The 20,606-nt window shown below is 42.0% G+C and overlaps 1 protein-coding gene across 15 annotated transcripts in view; it reads right to left on the bottom strand.

The window, feature by feature from the left end:
• Positions 1-20,606, bottom strand: part of map7d3 (MAP7 domain containing 3) — a 30,176-nt gene that overhangs the window by 5,739 nt on the left and 3,831 nt on the right. Inside the window, exons 2-14 of one of the 15 annotated variants that reach the window (XM_079671462.1) lie at positions 15,225-15,326; positions 14,825-14,905; positions 14,526-14,689; positions 14,146-14,257; positions 13,599-13,646; positions 12,040-12,123; positions 11,223-11,330; positions 10,406-10,507; positions 9,927-10,025; positions 7,957-8,082; positions 5,762-5,904; positions 1,999-2,162; positions 1,657-1,877 (exon numbers count right to left, since the gene is read on the bottom strand). In XM_079671462.1, the coding sequence (XP_079527588.1) occupies positions 1,657-1,877; positions 1,999-2,162; positions 5,762-5,904; positions 7,957-8,082; positions 9,927-10,025; positions 10,406-10,507; positions 11,223-11,330; positions 12,040-12,123; positions 13,599-13,646; positions 14,146-14,257; positions 14,526-14,689; positions 14,825-14,905; positions 15,225-15,326 (1,554 nt within the window). The remainder of the gene's footprint in view (positions 1-1,656; positions 1,878-1,998; positions 2,163-5,761; positions 5,905-7,956; positions 8,083-9,926; positions 10,026-10,405; positions 10,508-11,222; positions 11,331-12,039; positions 12,124-13,598; positions 13,647-14,145; positions 14,258-14,525; positions 14,690-14,824; positions 14,906-15,224; positions 15,327-20,606) is intronic. The other 14 variants (XM_079671469.1, XM_079671475.1, XM_079671463.1 and 11 more) reach the window with 14 other exon arrangements.

Genomic DNA, 20,606 nt, shown 5'->3' with positions numbered 1-20,606 from the left:
TTACTGCATGCATATTTCTGTAAAGGTATCTATGTCCACTTGACCAACCCCGACCCGTGGTCATAGGCCTTGTAGGCAATGTTGAACAATTGATGAGCAGAGTGACAGATGTGGATTTTTGTCAAGTATTACATTTGTATGTTACATCAAAAACAAACACTCTTTTGTTATTTGGTCCAATAAAAGCATTAGATGTGCCTAAACTGTGCCACTTAGAACTTTTTAGTTTCAATATCTTTCATATGCACAGCTGACAACCATCTTTGCCGGGCTGCAAGTAATTAAAAAGCTATTATTAAGCTATTGTTTTTTGCAGAACACCTTTCTCTCCAGGAGGTGGCAGCAGAAAACACCCCCGATCTGTAACAGGATGTGACTCCAGATGGAACTTAACAGGTCCCCTGACACACACACACACACACACACACACACACACACACACACACACACACACACACACACACACACACACACACACACACACACACACACACACACACACACACACACACACACACACACACACACACACACACACACACACACACACACACACACACACACACACACACACACACACACACACACACTTAACAGTTTGGTTTACTAAATCATCTCTTTCTTGTCTTTTAGAAAAAGGTTACACGTATTAAAACAAAGTCCCACTGCAATTTATTTTTGATCCGATAGTTCCTGCTGCTCTATTTGCTCATTTTAATTTACTTTCCACTCCTTCCAGTATGGATTAAATAAAGTATAATATAAAGAAGAGATGAGATTTCTTTATCTATTTATAAATTAAACTATTAATAAATCAGTATCTATTTACACAAGTGTCAAATGGGGCGTTCCCCCGGCCTGCTCCCTCCTACTGACTCCATGGTGCACGAGAAGAGGGAGGGGTCTCGCTGTTGGGACCAGAGCTCTATGATTTCTCTTTGCAGCGTATATTAGAAATAATTACACTAGGACTCTGGTTAAGGTAGTTGTTGCAAATGTTTTAACGGTTCTTCCTCAACACCTTGTTTAAGATTTAAAGATGTTACAAATTGAGACCTTGATGTCTTCTTATCTTTTGCGCTGTATAACTTTCCCGTTGACAACATCATGCGCGCTATAGTGTGTGTGTGTTAGTGACTGCGACGTTATATATATGCAACCTGTGTGTGTGTAAAACCATCATGCTGCACTTGTGCACATTCGGTTAAAGAAAAACAACGAAATATGAGCCTGATCACGCCCGAACGATGGCTGTATCTCTTTTACAAAGCTATCTGAATAAAGAGTTTGACAAATATCTGACTTGGACTCATCACCCACTTGGAGTGTAAGTGGGTTTGGCCCCACAGTAATATTTATATAGGGTAGAGATGAAAACGATATCATGCTGGGTCACTTCACTCCCAGAAATTGACAGCATGTCTCGATGCACCAGCGCAAACATCCTGGTTGCCAGAATAAATATCAGCTTTAGCAAATATTGGTACTGACTTTTTAAAGTTTCTCAGCTGACCAGGGTTGTTAAGTCTGACTTTTTATGGACCTGTTATACATGGTTAGTACTACAAATTGAATGGTTTAACTACATTACAGTATCAGGAAAACAATAAAGCATTTAAACTGTGGACAGTATTCTGATCACAGAGAACTGCTCACCGTCTTTCTCTTTGCTCTTGCTGGACTCAGAGGGCAGAGGAGACACAGCCAGGACAGGACACATATCCTTGGATTTGGAGTCTCTCTTTCTCAAGGTGGCAGGCCCTGTTGGAGTGAGGGCTGGTTTCTGGATAGGTGGGGGTTTGGCTGACGAAGACCCGGGGGACGGGGGGCGCTGCTTCATCGCACCTGGTGAGGGCGGGCGCGTCTTGGAATTCTGCCTGTAAGAACAAAGTGCGAGCTGTTTGTGCTTTGTCATGAAATCAAGAGGGAAAGCTGCATCCAAACTCAGAACACCTAAAGTCAAGTATCAATGAAGCCGTTTTGGAGAAGTAGTCGTACTTGGATGCCGGGGAGGGGGTCCTCTTTGGGGCCGGGTTGGGGGCCGGGGAGGGGGTCCTCTTTGGGGCCGGGTTGGGGGCCGGGGATGGTGAGCGGTTGCGTCCCAGGGTAGAAGATGGGGAGGCGGGACGTTGTCCTCCAGGCGATGAAGACGTCTTGTCCTTCTGGAGTTCCACAGAGATGGGACAATAGAGAGGAAATAATAACTATTAATCACTGAAAGGGATCATGCTAAGAACTCAAAATAAATCCTTTAAATTACCTTTTGTTTTTGTTAATGTCATTGTGTCTTTAACAGAAAAGTTGTGAATCATGTACAAAAAAAAGAGGCCGCCATTTAAAGTGGACCTATCATGCTATATTTGAATAATATAGTGTAGGACCATACCTATATAAGGCATATTTATACTTTTTATTTGTCAAAATACCAAATAGATCATGCATTTTAGCCATTCCTCATTTCGCTCTAGTGTCTTTTCATGGGCTGATTCTGTGAGAACAGCACCATCTACAGGCCTGGCATATGTACTACAGCGTCTCCAGCACTTTCAAACGACAATGTCCGTGGCTGTCTCCTCCTGATTGGTGGAGTTGGCCCAATAGCCGTAGTGCCACTTCTTTGACGTCACAGAAGTGTTCAAATCTGGATCAGTCTGTATCAGATCTGTTGTAGCCCCTTTTTAAGAGATTTGGGTATGGAGGGAAATAGAGAGGGTTGTGTTTTCTGACACTTGGTGAGTTCCCTGGAACACCGGGGGGGGGGGACATATTCATGTATAAAAGACGTACAAAAGTGCATTTTGCATGATAGGTCACCTTTAAGGAAAGCAATTGTTTGTTTTTTGATGCTCTTTACTGAGCTTCAGAATGGCAGGACTGAGAACTGAGTGCATTTTAATATCTGTTTACTGCAAGTAATATTGTCATCACAACCTTTAAAATGTTTTGCATGTCGCACATTTCCCTAATATTGTTCAGCATTCATTGCATCTTAATAAGTAATAAATTATATTTTTATATTTTTGTGTAAAAGAAATAAATCAAAATTGATGAAGAAAATACCAAAAAACAAGGGGTCTATTATTATTATTATTATTATTATTATTATAGTAAGTATCAATAGAAGGAACATGGATGATTGAATTCTGTATAAACCCGCCTCCCCAGGTTTGACTAGCTTCAAACAGTGACACAATGCTGTTGTGAAGGAGCCGTGGATCAGGTTTAATTCATCTATTTTTAATGCTCATGTGCTATGTTGGTCACCGCAAACTTGCTGACAGAGAGCACAGCAAGGTCAACCATGTGACACACACAGAGGAAAATATACAGTGCTGTCCCAGCCAAGCCTTCAGTGCTGCACGTTCAGACCAGTTATTAACATGCGTCTCTTGTGATCCCATCACTAATGTACGCTAATGGATTGTGGGTCACATTGAAAGAACTCAAATTCAGTGTGCGGCAATCAATCGATCACTTTGTCCACAATGTCTGAGCTCTGTATATATTGTTTTTAACTGTACTGTACAATAAGTCACAAAAAAACGATCTCACGTCACAGAAACCACAGAGAGAATCTATTATCATAGTTCCTGTGATGTGTCAGGGATTTTTATTTCAGTGCTCTGCCGATATCTGACACCCGCCCGCCCGCCCTTATCCAATGCTCTTTGCAGCTAGAATATGTATTTAGTTACTTAATGCAAACAGGAATGAGGTGTTTATTCTCAACACAAAGTGGTCACCGGATAAGTCCAATAATGTGAGATGTGAACTGACTTGAAGCCACTTGTGATGGATCAACAAAGCAAATGTAAATGGCAGGTCTGAACAGGAGGGAAATGTAAGAAATGGTCCCACCTTTACAATAGAGTTTACAACACAATCAAAGTCTTGTTAAGATAACCAATTGGAGCAGTTTCTAACAAGGAGTCAGGAACAACATTTTCATTTCCTATTTAAGTCAATATGTTACTGGAGCCAGAGCGGTAACCAGAAGCCATCTCGAAGCATTGCACTAAAGTCATTTCCCCATAACAATATCCTTTAATAACCAAAACATGGAAACGAGTAAGCATGCAGCCGACCTACAGAGTTGAATTTTCCACGATTATTGTTGTCATTTCATTGTTGTCACCCTGCCTGTAGCCAGAAAGCCTAACTCAGTGTATCAGAGTGAGCAATCAGCTGTGCATTTCAATGACCTCCACACCAGTTTGTGCGTGTGGAGGAGAAAAGACAATGAAATGGCCAGGAGGGAAGAGGCCTCAGAGTCAGGGTGGGTCTGCTTTGCATGGTCTGATCTTTTTATAATCCAGCCACTGTGGATCCCTTTGTCTCATGGGATGACAATGAGGCCCTTCACAGCCAGAGAGGAAAATGGTCGGGTTAGAGAGAGAGAGAGAGAGAGAGAGAGAGAGAGAGAGAGAGACTAAAGTGAGGGAACCTGAACCATCACCCATGATGATCAGTGTTAGGAAGAAGCAGTTACTAGTTTAACCACATTTGTCAGCAGCTTGGTGGAAAGTGTTTTTTTCTGAATCAAATAGCTTTTCAGTAGCTTAGGTCTGTTATTCATCAAGGAGTGCTGTGTCACATTGTTCAAGCTTATTGAGCACTGAAATAAAACAGCTCATGATCAGTTAGTGACGTCACTGGGATACACAGCGTACAGAAGCTTTTCTGTTTGGTGTTGATTCTAGGGCCGAGGCCTACGACAGCCCTTCTGAGTGCAGACACATTGCTGCAGCTCAGCTTGCTTCATTTCTCTGGGGGGTGGCTTAAACATAGTTAACCTTCATTTAGAGAAGAGTAACTCAGAGAAAATGTCCCTGGATAAAGTAGTAGCAGTAAGCAGGATAACGTTTTGGCAATTTCCGAACACGTTTCTATTATGATCGACCAGCAAAGGTCAAACAGCTGGAGCAGGAACAACATTTCCCTACTGTTCTCCGCCTGCAGAAATACTTTGACAGGCAAATGAGGCCGGATATGTGCACAGAAATCAGAGTCTTTGGTGCCATCGGCTTATTTCACCAAGCACGTCATTTCAATTCAGGAAAGCATGCACTTCTTTTCCCCATGTAAGACATCTCTGTGCTGTCGAAGGGTGTCTCTCAAGTGCTACCAACAATTCAATAAAGTGTACCACAACAAAAAATGTATAGTCTACCCGTATTTTCCAAGTCAAGTTAAACGACTTTCTCATGTAAAGCATAATTATAAACTGAGGAAATTACATAATACGGTACAATATTCTCTAAATTATGTTTATACAAAAAAAAAGTATCCTACTCATCCTTAAAAGCTGCATGTCATTCATTTGCTAAGTTTGTTATCACTTTGTGATAGGAGTGATAATATTTCCAGATTAGAAGATGCCATCTAACGCCAGGTTACTCCATCAGTAAATGCAAACTGACTGACTGACAAAGGGCTATAAAATAACTCAACATTATCCTTGAGACCACGGTTCAATCGGAAATAGCAACAGTTCAAATCTAGCAAACAGATTTCGATACCGTACCATGCAGCATCACACTGAGGTATACCTCCTGCATAGTCATTTAGCATAGCCATAGAAATATACATGTATGTAAAGGGTAATAGAACCAGCTTACGGAGAAGGGCAGAGGGAGGACTTTCAGGAAGTCACACAACTATCGGCAGAGAAAGCTTTCCATTTAGTAAATAACAACAAGGACAATTGTTTTCTGCGTAGGTCAGCGGTGCTAGGCACATTAGCATAAAGAGATGTTCTCACCATTGAAGGGTCGAGGGCTCCGTCGGCCGACACCGAGGTGGTCATGCCGCTCTTCTGCCGGTCAATGCTGCGGCTGCGCACGGGGCCCCCCCGCGGTGGGTTCAGGGGACTGGCAGAGGCTGAGCGAGGACACAGGTGACACTCTGGTAAAGGACACAGTCATCGCATGGCCAGGGAAGCACAGCCAATGGGAGGCGTGAAAAGCGGTCGAGTTGGACAGCAAAGCAGCAAAGAGTCAAAGGAAAGACAAATGAAGGGAGTAGAGGGAGAAAGGAGGGAGGAAGGGAGGGCAGATGATGTTTGGAAGAAGTGAAAGAGCATTTTATTAAGGGGACAAGAGCACAAAGAAAAGCGATTTGTTAGAAATAGCACATGACATCAGGCAGGAAACCGTTTTTTGAAGACCACAGGAGACATGAGGGGCAGAGAGCAACAGTCTCACAAAAACCCCAGACACTTCCAGCCCCTGAACACACCAAACAGCACAGCACAGCACACACTACACAAAACCTACCACCAACACAATACACACAACACACACATTCATTAGTACACTAAACACACAATGAATGTTGATCGTGTCGAGTGTTGTGTTCCGTTAAAGTAACAACAAATGTTGAGTAGTAGACTTTAGAATTCTTCGTGCCATAATACTCTAACGTTCTGGACTTAAAATCTGACATTGAATGCCACATTTTTCATAGCAGGACAAAGCCATCTCTGGCGCAAACACTGCCTTACAGTAACTACAGAATTCAGAAACACATCGGAGTAGTTTGGAAACACGACCGTCTACAATGTAGACACTGTGTTGTTAAATGACTGTCCTTACCACGAGTTTAATGTCTCCTGTATTTAGCAAGGAGAGTAAAGACTGTAGTCCGCTGGCTATGAGCTTGCTGTGTCAGATTGAGGGATTAGCCGTGGATAATCCTGGACCTGGAGAACACTCCCTGCTACAGCCTGTTCACAAATGTGTTTTGTAATTCACTCCGATTGTGCACTGAGCAGCCACGAAATGTCCCCTATCATGGGCTATGAATGCTGCTTTTAATGTGATGTGTCATCGCTCTGCTGGGGCTCTACTTAGCAGGAGATCTATAGCTGCTAATGGGTTTGTAATGGCTGGTCAATAAACACAACAGCCCAAAACCATCACGGGAAATACAGTTGCAGCGTTGAAGTGAGTCAGTGCTTCACAGTATGCTACTTTCCATACCCAAAAAAAAAGTGAACAAGAAAAATGCTGTGTTCATCAGTGTGTGTCAGGGGGTTCATACCAGATGCCTGCGCTGTATATTCTCAACCGCTGCCTTATCTAATGTAGGTCCCTCGCATTGTACAATAACACATGAAGAACAACATGCAAGTCCTCCTGTGGGATGCTCAACGCCACCTAGATAGCTTTAGAGTATATTCTTACTGCAAAATATCAGCACCAAATCCAGTGCCAGAATTGAGACATACTGAATTTGATTAGTGTGACTTTAAGCCCTCATATTTAACGGAATATGCTAGCTATCCCAATTTCAGCAACGTGTACTGGAGTCTCCAGCGCTTTAGTCTCGCCACCAGAACACATGCAAGAGCCCAACAGTCTCATTCTGACGTAACAAGAACCAACAGGTAAGCAGCTTAGAGCAAATCTCCCAGCATGGACCCGGAGACTCCTCGGATGCAGAGACATGCTCCCGGCCAAGTCAGACCTGCTCAGCTCAGCACACAACAGCCAATTGTGTCAGGGATTGCATGTGAGCTGGACCTGTGTGTGTGTGTGTGTGTGTGTGTGTGTGTGTGTGTGTGTGTGTGTGTGTGTGTGTGTGTGTGTGTGTGTGTGTGTGTGTGTGTGTGTGTGTGTGTGTGTGTGTGTGTGTGTGTGTGTGTGTGTCAATATTTGTAACTATGCTCTCTCACATGACTGTACTTTGTTGCGAATAATAACCGTACATAAAGCATTAACAGCTGATTGTTTACAGCGACTTTAAAAACAGGGAGCAGCAACTTCTGTAATCCCACCACCAAGTGGCAACCATTTGCTTTGAAAGGATCCTTACAGCAGGACAATGTCTGGGGAATGAGTTTGGATGTAGTGAAGTGATACTGGGATGATTTGCTACTGGTGAAATGATGTAACTAGGGAGCAGCAGGGTCTTTGTCTAGCCATCCTTTCTCTCCGTCAGGGTCTCCTAGGTTACCTGGAGCATTTGTTCCTTCAGCTGACAGGGCGGCGGCGCTCTTGCTCCTAGCTAGTGAGGCCTGGGTGGGGGTGAGCAGGCGACTAAGGACCCCTCCGTCCACAGTGCCGACCGCTGCCTTGCGAGCTACACGGCCAAAGAAGCACCCGAAAAAAAAAAGAGAGAACAAAGAGGCCAAGAAGGAAAGAGGGGATGAGAATGGGGGATGAAAGTAAAACAAAAGGAGGGAAGGGGGGGTCAATTAAGTTTGGAGAATTCACCAGGTGATTTAACCAACAGGAAAGAATCAACATTAAGAACCAAAGGTTGTGTGTCAATAGTCTTACATGGGCTCCTTATCAAGGTCCTGTTAACTTTCAGTGATATTAAATGAGGATAAAGGACGCCATGGAAGAGTGCTGAGACAGACCAAGGACTGACTGATTGGTTACTGAAGATCAGTTAAAACAGTAGTCAGATAATGAGGTCAAATCAATGGTCCTTTAAGGTTTAGGGAGGCGTGCTGATGGGAAAAAACAATTCATTAGTGAACTTCAAAGAGTCATTAGAGGAAACCTATAGGGTAGTGAAAAAACCTAAAAGTGACCGTGGCCCGGCAAGAGTTCTTTTAGCTTCTGCTGGGAAACATTTCCATATTTAACATAAAATATGGGCCAAAATTGATTAAGAAAAGAAGGCTGGCTTCAGCGGTCAGCTTATTATGAAAGCACTGTGGTGGACATTGATTTCACAGCAGAAACAAAGAGTTCTTGCTTCCATGAAATGAAAGAATGAGCAATTCCAGATTTAGGCCGTCGCCGCTACCTAAGCTACAAAGCAGATATTATACGAGATGAGTTAAAAGTGTTGATGGGTTGATTTTGCCACATGTCCCTGAATGCTATCTCTTTGAAAAGGAGTCACACACTTCCCTTTGGAGCCCCTTACTGAGAAGACATCTGTTGCAGACAGACTTGTTTGTTAGGGGTTGAGTGCTAGCCGTTGCAGATTGGCAGCACAGCAAGATGCTTTTCACCCAGGTACTCACAATCTGGGTTATTAGTCCGAGCTAAGGTTATCATAAGATATATGGGTTATCTTTTTTGGGTTAAATGGCGTAAAGAAGTGTTTATTTTTTTCAGATTATAAGTATTAAATCAGAACGAATGATTTTAGCGTGTTGTATTATCTGTATAGGTTAATCACACCAAACAAACATATACAAAACAAGAACATTTTAACATTTGATGGTCTGCACGAATGTTGACATAGCTATAGGACAAACAAAAGCATTGGTGGTTAATGGTTATACACAGACGGCAGTGAGCTGCTGTGATTATTCCGGTGCTCTGGGGGTGCAATGGTGGGATGGCACTGACAAACACCACGCTGGAGCACGAGCCTAGAGACTGAAATATGACGTCATCTTGGAGGGAGAAAACAATCAATACTTTGTGACAACACAACAATTCACTGTGTTAGTGCAGGCACAGCACAACATAACCATTCCTTGAGAAAACAATTAAAAAAAGGTTAAAAGAGAAAGATAGTCTGTCAGTAAGAAACATGGCATTAGGCACGGAAAGAGATCTGGTAGGTTCAATTAGCAGGAAGGTTAAGGCATACCTAGTGTTCCCGGTAAATCACAGACACACTTTAGAGAGGCTTAGCAGCTGCCTAGGGATAATTCAGCAGTCAGTGAGCAAGGCTTAATTGAAAGAGAACGTAGACAGAAGAAAAGGAAACACATGGAGAGTTGGCCCGTTTATAAGGACAAATAAAGCCGATGACACTGAACAAAGCCATGTGTTATCCCAAAACCTCTTAGTAGCCGACAGTGCTGTTAAAGTTTAAAAAATACGAGCAAAATTCAGGGTGAGCAAGCTGTGAACATGAGAGCGACATGCTTGTTATTTAAAAAAGGGGTTGCCTGAGTGATGCAGATAGTGGCATTATAAAAAAAACGTTTGCCGATGGTTCATGCTAGCCACCTTGATTATCCGTTGTCCCCTTATCAGGCTTGGCAGGAGTCTGTGCTCTGCCCGCACTTACTCGTGTCAGGGAGGAACTTCTCTTCGTGAGGGAACGGCCTAGGGACATGAGAGTGGAGTTACAGCCAAGCAGGCACTGGAGTCCACAAGGAATCCCCAAAGACAGTTTACAAGTCACGTGCGCTCACCGGGCTAGGGCAGACAGCAGCTGACGTGAAGTCTAAATAGATAACGTACACACAAGTATACAGAGGAGAGGGCTAACTTCCCAATGTGAGAATAGTTCAGGACATGATAAAGGTACCCAGTTGTAGTATTCAAAAAGTGTGTAATCCTTTAGCATGTAAAAAGTCAGCCTGCTTTGTCGTTGTCATACCTGTGACAAAGCTTAGGTTTTCTATATAAACTGTGGTGGTTTGCTAAATTGTGCACAGTACACCATCTTTGTTACAAAAGCATATTGTTGGAATTGTTTGCACCTGTCGGTTCCACCTGAAGCTTTTTGCCGTCTTCCTTACTGGCCTGAGCAGCATTGCCATTGTTAGGCAACCGGTTACAAGACGAACTCCTCTGCTTAACACCTGGGAGACAATGATGAAACACCCAACGGGGAATTTAGTCATGTCTTGTGAATGGAAAAAAGTATCTCGGACTTCTTAAAAGATATTCTCAAAGGCCTAGAGAAAGAAAAGCTGAAATATGAGGTTGAGAGTGAAAGAGAATCAACAATATCAGAAAACAGAAAAGGAACTGGCAGTCCAGTGAAATTATAGTGAAAGGTCAAAATCGGCTAATTGTGTTGATTTTTGTGAATGAAATATGATTATTAGGAATACTGTGACAGGCTACTTTACCCCTGTGAGCACATTTATGAATGAATCACCTGCTGGTGCTTGGATCCCCTTCTGATTCGGAACATTTGAAATGAAATTTGATTCAATGCTTTATAGAGATGCCTTTGTAATATGGATTTAGAAGGCAAATAGCATACTTGTCATTAGCAGGAACGGAGACAGAGAGCTAACGTGAGTTTACCAGTCTGTCAGTGCTCCAGTGAGCCTGTGTGTAAAGTCCTGGACATGGAGAGCACAAGAATCAGAGATCAGTCCAGGATTTGTTTTTTTTCACCTGGTAGAACTTAAACATTAGAAACCTGGCTGATAATAAGTCTGTTTGGACCAAGATCTGTTGGTTTAGAAACAGCACAGGAGGGCAGGGAGGGGAGGGTAAGGGGTCAGCCAGATGAAGGGAGGAAGGGAGGGAAGGAGAAGGAGAGAGGGAAAAGAGGAGACTTACGTTTGTCGGGAGATTTTATAAGCGTGGCAGAGGAGGAGGATAGGCGTTTACTGATGCCAGGCTCGGACATCTGTTTCAGGTTCATGGTGGATGTGGAGCGCTTGTCAACTACAAGGGAGGAGGAGAGACAGACAAGGGAGGAGGGGTTTACACTAGAGCTGGGCCGACGGGGGAGGTTGCACACAAGGGAGAACAAGGAACTGCAAGATCGTAATAAAGGGATATATGCTGTTTCATTACTATAGCAGCTACATCCCTGATGTACTGTCCCCCCTTACCCATTGATCTAACGTGCTTCTAATGCGGTGCACATTTAGTGATGCACACGTAGCAAAACACATGATATAAAGCATGAATATGTTGATAAATATCATGAGAATGTACATTTTTGTCAAACCATAACGAAGTGGTTGTGGTTTTAAAGCAAAGCACGGTGGTTAGTGAACAACAAACACTTATAAAGAGCATCACGAACACGACAGGATCCAGAGCTGATATTAGTCGTGTTCTTTGTGTGCCCTTAGATTGGACTTCCATGCAAAGTCGCCTGTGTGAGCCGGAGGTGCTTGACAGTGTGAGTGAGTGAAAATCCTAAAGCTTCACTTTCAGCTTTTCACCCCAAAAAAAGGCACATTCAGAACACAGGCCACCCATACAAAAACTGTTAGTGAAAAGCTGCCAGTTAGACTGCAGGTGGGGGTTGGTGGTGGTGGGGGGGGGGGGGGGCTGTGGAAAGCATAGAAGGTAACCAAGATATCTAGAGTGCCAGTCCATGCTGTGTTGCTACATTGGTGAGCATATTATCAACAAACAAAACCTTGTCGACTCGTTGGAGGCTTTTCTGGCGAGGCAGGGGAGATAACTATAGTTACTGGAGAGGAGGCACCGGCATCAGAGTCTCCTGTGGGGAAAGACAGCTCTCAGAGAGGAGCCGTAAAACACAAGATGCTCCTTCATACAAGAGAGACAAGAGGGGGGTCCTGGCTGGTAGCCCTCAGCGTTTGCCTGACACCCCAGTGACGAAATCACAAGATATACCGATAAGAGGATTGGCCAAAGAGTCATCAGATAGTACCTCCACCATATAAACAAAATGTCATTTAAATTACCCATGTATTTCAGAGTTACAAAGGTTATTCAGATTTCTGCAACTTCCAACTGTGAGAGTGATTGTACAGTGGCATTGAGTGTTCACATGCTGGTAGGCCTGTCGCGATAATCGATAAATTGACTTATCGTACGATAAATAAAAATGGACTTGATAACTTTTCTGAGCTCGATAAATTGCCGTTTACATAAAGATGTGACCAGCATTTTAGCCTGGAGCGCTGTGGCTGCCAGGCGCGCTGTGAGGGGCGGGGCTGACACACAGCCAGGTCAGGACACTCCGCGTGCACGTGCAGCAGCGTAGCAGCCAAATTAATAATATAGCGACAAGCGGGAGACAACGTGTGACTTACTCGCGGGGAATTTAAAGTGAAATGGAATTGGTTACAAAACCTGACTACACATCTCGATTCTCCGGTGTGGCAGTATTTTGGATTCAAACCAAATCAACGAGGCGAACCTACGGACTTGAATGAGCCGGGCGGTGTGTCGCATTGGTTTAAAAAAGGTAGCGACAAAAGTAGGCAATACCACGCATTTTAAACTTCACCTAAAACACAACCACCCCATTCCGTTTTCCCAGCTGGGAGCAAACACGGCAGCTGGAGATGGAGAGCCCCCGCCCGACAATGCAAACATGTTGGTGTTCCTTGCTCGAAAACTTAGAAAAACAGATTTGGATATGGCCTGTTGAGGCATCTGGGTCTTTGACAGTGGACTGTACACTTGACTGTTGTTTTAAGGAGGTTTTTTTTGCTTGTGAGAAAATGTGTGCTCATATTTATTTATTTATTTATATATATGAGAGAGAGAGCTCTGTTTTCCAGCCTGACTCTATTTAATTTATTGTTTTGGTTGTGTGATTTAATTAATTTATTATAATTTAATTAATTTGTTTTATTTATTATATATAATTTATATATTTTAATATTATTTCACATTTCATTTGCAATGTTGAATGTTCAATAAAAAGTTATGTTTGAAAGGATGTACTTGAATTATTATTATATATTATCATTATGTCTTAAAACGGTGCCGACAATATTATGGTTTATCGCAATAATTTCCAGAAAAATTTATCGTCCAACAAAATTAATTATCGTGATAGGCCTACATGCAGGTAGTGTTGTGAGAGTTTGACAGAATATTCAATTATATATTCTGATCTTGCAAGGCTTGCATACAGCTGACATTTTGACAGTACTGTCAGCAAGATAGAGTAACAATTTGAGTGTTGACTTAATAAGATTGTTTAGAAATCCACTTTACCGGTCTTATTAGGGACTCTCTTTGTCGCTTCGGGATTCAGATTTGGAGCTATTCATTGGAAATAAATAAATCAAGAAATAATTCTTGACTGATAACCCGTTAGCTGCTAACATCAAAGTTATTAAAGATGCGGCTGCCCCTACAAATGAAAAACATATATAAACATATTTGTGTGAATATGGCATCACAAGTTACTTTGGTCTGAATCACAGTAATAAAAAAAGACACAGTCACCTCTCTGTATTTATGAAAAAGAAGCTAGTACTTTGCCTAAGATGATAACATGCAGGCCAAGTGTCATGTGTACCAGCTTGCGAGCACTTTAACAGAATACAGCTACGGGTGTTGTCTGGCAAAAAGTAGCTTTCAATAGCTTGTATGTGTCTGGATAGAATTGCGTCTTTGATAAACCATAATCCCATTATCAACGTGACGACTTTCATGTCTAGCATTGAGATTTCCATGTGACCTTACTGGCCCTTTAATGCACCATGGTAACAGAATAGAAAGGGGTGGAGTTGTACACGGGTGAAGGAAGGGCCTCTACCTGTCCGTCCATCAGAGTCTGTGGACAGTCCCCCCCAGGACCATCTTTTCTGTCTCTGCTCCACACGCTGACTGCGCTCTAAAGTCCGCCGCATCACTGCCTCATAGTGCTCCTTCAGCATCACATAGAGGAAGAGATATTTACAATTCATTTAGCCATATAGGTGAAGAGGACTAAACAATGTCATAACCACAATATATATTATAAATAGTTGTTATATTTGCCTTTTACACTGTCCTTATTCACATTACTTCCTCTCTTTTAAAAATATATACAAAGGAAACTCTGCAACATAAACCTGTGTTTCGATGACATTTGAATGATTTTAGCCACACGAGTCAAATGAGCAAACATGAGCCCTGCGGAGAGACTGCAGCTACCTTCTCCTCTTCCTGTTTCTGCTTCCTCTTCTCCTCCACAGCCAACCTTTTCTGCTCCTCCTTTCTTTTCTGTTCGTCAAGCTTTTTCTGTCGCTCCTCCACCTGACGCTCCACTTGCATCTTGGCCTTGCGCTCCCGATCCATGATATGAGAGTCTCGCAAAGCTGATCACACATACAATATGTGCGTACATGCAGGAAGAAAAGACATGCATTATAGTTTGATTTCTAAAGCTACGGCTAAAATCATTTGAAACAGGAACTGAGAGCCCATAGCTGATAGTCGGATAGCCGACTCACCCTGCTGTTTCTCTGCCTCCTCTCGCCTCTCTTTTGCCACTCGCAGTCGGTCGTCTATTCTAAGTGCAGCACCGTCAATGACTGCAAACACATACATGTATTCATGTGGTTAAAAAGGTAAAACATATCAGCAGCGCATATTCAGAAAACAAAGGGGAGAATTAGAATGCAGCCCAGCGTTACAAACAGCTTTGAATCAGGAAGCAGGCGTGTGCATGTGACCGTCATTGTAGTAATAAGATAATGGCTAAGCTTCACCTGCAGTAAGCTACACTGACAGGGTGCTGGAAGTGGATTGTGTTGCAGCTAATGGTTCAGATTATGGAATACAATAGAGCGGTGACAGGGCAGTGTCTGTGGGAACCAATGTGTTTCTGTGTCACCATGTGGTGTCTTTTACCTGGCCTGTTCCCCGGAGGTTTAGCTGGAGCGTTGGTTGTAGGTCCTGGGCTGTTATCTGCCAGGCTGCGCCGCTCCTCGGCTTGGGCCTGTGCAGCTGCAGCTGTAGGAAACACACATACATCCGCAGTTTAAAAAACCAAGAACTAAAGCCACATCATGTCGTGTCTTGCAAAGCTGGGATATCAAATACTACCTAGTGAACAGAATTTCTTTGGGTTCTCCTTCAAGTTTAATTCAGCCACTTTGTTCTCAATAGGAATGCTCATTCAGACAGATCCAACGGATTTGAAAGTAGAGAACAATCCAGCTATTCAGCCGTCTGACATAACCCCCAGCTCATGGTCAACCCTGTAGCCAGCTATACACTGCTTCCTGTGACAAGCTTGGAGGGATGGGCTGCTGTGAGAAACATGTCTGGAATCAAACTCTTGTGAGCTTCCCGGTATACAGCTAATACGCCAGGGGTGCACAACTTACTAGGGTTACACCAAACTACTCCAATTTCAAGTTATCCTGTGCTTGAAGCGGTTGAATTAATTATTTTCTTGTGCATTTTATAGACTACATGCTGTTTTCATTTTAATATATGGAGCAATTTCACATACAGGCACAGCTTACAAACATGCTTTTATGGTAGCAAGTATGAACTCTCCCACCCGGACCAACAAAGAGCCAATAGCACAGTCAAATCTATTAACAGGGAAATCATGATTAGGAGATACAGGGGCGGAAAGGAAGGACCCAGTGAGGAAATGATTAAGCTTTATGTGTCCTGGTATCAGCCTTTTCTCCAGCCTCTTTCCCACTTTGTCGGTGTGTGTTCAGCATTACAGAACTGCTGACAGGGACACTGAGGGTCAGTCATGTGATATGCACACTACTGATGAACACTTCTGAGTTCGTAAAGGCCCTCCCAATCTCTTTCTCTAACATAACATTTTAATGTTGTTACAACCCAATAAAACTACTTTTCAAATTTCAATTTGCATATAATAAAAATGAATACAACTTTCGATGACTGTTATCATCATTACATTGATGTTTATATAACCTTGTCTCTTCAAAGTGTAAGCCTATTTATTGTACTTCAAATGACATGAACTGTACATCCCCATTAACATGTTGTGGTTATGTAGTTAAAAAGCATGGCTAGAGAGAAACTTCTAAAATCGGAGAGTATGCTACTGAATCTAACACAAACAAAACAATAAAATGATAGTTAAATTAATTGTGAATTAGGGCTGCACGATATTGGAAAAAACTGACATTGCGATTTTTTTTTCCCGGGCGATATATATTGCGATATGAAAACATACAGGAATTGAAGAAAAGACCGTTTTTTTCCTCGCAAACCATCCTTTCTTGAACTTTAATGCTATTCAATTGTTTTGTTTTTTTACTATATTTAAGCGGATGAAGGATTTTAGTCACGGACATCTGGATCTTAAGTTATCAGAGCAACAAGCTGAGCTAGCTCGGTTAGCAGCGCCGAACTGCCCTGGAGAAACACATGAAACTACTTTATTCAGTGTTTTTACCTTTAATAACCGGGTCCGTTTGCTTTGGAGATTTGATTGTGATTGGTGGTTTGCTGTCACTCACTCCAGTACCCCTGACATGAGAGCCGCGCAAGTTTTCCTTTTTCTAGCAAGCAGCAAAATAATTGTAACATGACGTGTTTGAGTTAATTTGCCTACAATTTATTTTTTAAATCGCACGTCCTGCGATGTGAATATCGCGCATGCGCATATCACGATTAACATCACGACACGATATATAGTGCAGCCCTATTGTGAATCTAAAAAAATATCTTGAAAGTGATCCGTCGTAGTGTGTGCAGTTTCTAGTCATTAATCTACAACAGGCAAATACACCAGCGGTATTGACTCACTTGGATAAAGAATATCAAACATTAGGGTCATCGATAAAAACCCTTAATGTGGAAAAATAAATATAAAGATTTGTAAACATGAAAACCATATTGATTTGTAGGCTATAGTATCACAGAAAAGCTAATCCAATGTTTGACCAAGTGAACTTAAAGCCCATTAGTACTGCGTCTCCCTCAGCTTTCAGAGAGACAAGAGAAAACTTAAACATGGCTTATTTCCATCGCTTGTAACATGATTTGCTGAGTCATGATTTGCCGAGTCATGATGCGCCTCGAAGCGGTGTATACCCGCACTCGAGGACTTTTATTTTATTTCCTACATTAAGTAATCAAACTTCAGATCGGCTCCTCTTTAAGTAGTGTCTGATAAAGGGAAGGGTAAGGGTAGTTTTATCTTGCAATATCAATATATATTGTGTGATAAAACTGATAGTAGATAGTAGTGGTGGTGGTGCTAGTGAATTAATTTCAGTTTTCCGCACTCTCGGAAATTATACAGATGGCTAGTCCGCCCCTGAAAATGTTTAAAAAAAAAAAAAATTAATCAATTTTTTAAAATTATTTTTAATTTTCCATTTTTATTTTGTATTCATCTCGCGACCCCCACTCGGGGTCTCGCGACCCCCCCCCCCCCTTCCCGACTTTGGGAACCCCTGGTCTAATGGATAGTGAGGTGGGCTGAAGATTGGAAGGTTGTGAGTTGTGAGAAGATTGGAAGGTTGTGAGTTCAAATCCCACCTGGAACACCACCACTAGTGTGCCCTTGAGTAAGGCACTTAGCCCTTAGTTACTCCAAGGAGAGTGTCCCTGTAATCGGTCATTATAAGTTGCTTTGGATAAAAGCGTCAGCTAAATGAAATGTAATGTAACATTCACATCGTCTCAAACACATATTGTCACCTTCCCCCACCCGTACTTGAACACATCATTAGGATGTTGCTAATGCAAGCTAAAGAATAATCTGCTACTTCACATCAAACTGGTCCCATCAGCGTATCCATGGAAGGCTTTTCTTCACAAAGCAACTATAGGAAGTGCAGCCTCAGTCAGTTAATTGAATGGTTATATGACGATGAATGGTTCATATAAGCAACACCTTTTACCATGGTGTCCATAGCGTATGGAAAACATTCACGCTGCTGGGCCCACCACAGGCATAGAGCATGGTTTCTCCGTGCACAGTGTGGTGAGCATGTCATATCTCTATGGAAATGTACTCTACACTCTCCTGCCTTTCTCTCTGGAAAGCAGACAAGGAAGCGGGCAAAAAGCCCGACAGGACAAAAGAAGAGATAACATTCGTTCAATATCAAATATGCATTGTTTGCGCCCCTAAACCAAACAAAATGTGTTAATGCAGACAAAATAAATAAGAATCAATCAATTTGAGACTGATGACGTTAGTCTCGGATACATTTTGATCCAACATCCCTCCTGAAGTAGCTGTAACAAAGCAGGTATCAGAGTTAGCAGGAGCTGTAGCGAGTAACCATGCACTGATTATCTGTGTTCTGCAGACATCCAGCTCTAGAGGGTCAAAGTCTGCAGCTTGCGCCTTGAAGAAGTGTTCTTCTGCCCACTTAGTTTTGTTCTCAGACTTCCTTTTTTCAATCTCACTTGTCATAAGTAGCCCAAACAGTGGGTGAAAGAAGAGCAACATATTTGATTTCAATGCATTTCTACCATATAGAGCATTTGTTGTTATATATTTGACAAATGACTCTTTATCATTCACAAGAATCCGTGCTATATGATTGTATATGTGGTGGGTAATACAATAGCATAAAGAACACACTGATCTTAAACACAAGCCTTTGATTTAGCATGGTATGGTATCACCCTTTATGTTTAGCACACAGTTTGTTAGCACATGGAACTGCTATTAACCTTCAGACAACACAAACATTCTTCTTTCCTCGAGAGAGAAGACAGGAAAAGCAGTCGAGGCACTGTGGGCCAAAAGAGCTGATCTATACTCAGATGGAAATGTCATCTATATCTAGGGTACAAATGATACACAAAATTAGAACAGCTTTATTTCTACATCAAAATGTTTAAATTGATGCTCAGCTGTTGTATCTCTGAGGCTCAGGGGCCAGTTGTGCAGAAGACCGCCCAGGATCGTGTCTCCATGTTTTTCTTAGCCTCCAAAGATTCATATAATGGCAACAAAAATACAATCAATAAATGCCAGGCCGCCAGTGTTGCATGGTAACTGTTGCTAAGTGATGCACTGAGCAGCTCAGGGTGGATGAAGAGCCCTCAGCCAGCCGTGCTTAAGCCTGCATCAAGGTAGACATGGAATCTGAGAGGAGATGACTCATAGCTAAATACATATAAAACATGTCGGTAAAGCTTTGAAACCTTCTCATTCAGACTGATGTGTCAACTTACAAGCAACAATTGCTTAGTTGGGCTGTACAACATACAGTACATTCACAATCATTCATGGCATGATTCAGATATTGCAATCTGTGGATTGATAATAAATCTGCAGCTCAAACTAAATACTGTAAACTATTTTAAAACACAAATATTAAGCTTCAATGGTAAGAGCTTCTTACACTACAGGACATTAGGTACTTCAAAGAAAGCAGAGAGAAAACGCCGAGAATGTACCAACTAGGCCTGCTCGATTATGGCAAAAATCATAATCTCGATTATTTGGGTCAATAATTTTAATTGCGATTATTATTTGCGATTATTCATTGACTTTGAAAACATCAACTTATTGGAGAAACATTTTTTGAACAGTATGTTTTTAACAGTTGATTACCCTGAACTTTAAGTATAATTCAACTGAAAAAAAAAGTTAATAATAATAAAAAAAAAAAAAAAGTTAATAATAATAAAAAAATAATCGTTTTATTTCGATTACGCTGTTTTCGTAATCGTTGCAAGCCATCATCGTAATCGCGATTAAAATACGATTAATTGAGCAGCCCTAGTACCAACTTTTAAGACATTACTTGTGAAATCACAATCTGTAATACTTTTACTTTTTTCAATCACAAAACCTGTGAATTGTTAAGATTTAACTGCATTTTCTAAGAGCCACAACCACAGAGGATGTCTTCGCCCGGTGAATTTACTTTTCACTTTAAGGGCATAAAAGACCCAAGTCAGAAACAGGCGCTTGCTCTGAATCTGATGCACACATTGACGTGTTGATTCAAATACTGGAATGAGATGGGAGAAGAGATCCTGTTTACCAACAGACCACAAGAGAGCCAGGTGTGCTCATAGAAATAAAAAGAGCCAATCAGAGGGTTTAATCACTCCATCATCACTATGGAGATTTGCAAACATTAACATAAATCATTGCTGCATCGACAGACCTGGCTAGACACTTTAATAAGTTAGAGGGACAAAACCACAAGTAATTAACCTAGAACTCATTATACACTGGGCTGATCAATTTCATTATCTAACGCTACATGATCTATTGTTCAGGTTTATGTTGGAAGAAGGGTTGGGCGGGTATCAGGT

The sequence above is a fragment of the Notothenia rossii genome (assembly GCF_949606895.1).
Source record: "Notothenia rossii genome assembly, chromosome: 3".
In the NCBI taxonomy this organism is placed as follows: Eukaryota; Metazoa; Chordata; class Actinopteri; order Perciformes; family Nototheniidae; genus Notothenia; species Notothenia rossii.
Note: the sequence above shows the minus strand (reverse complement) of the source record. Positions and strands in the feature narration are given on the sequence as shown.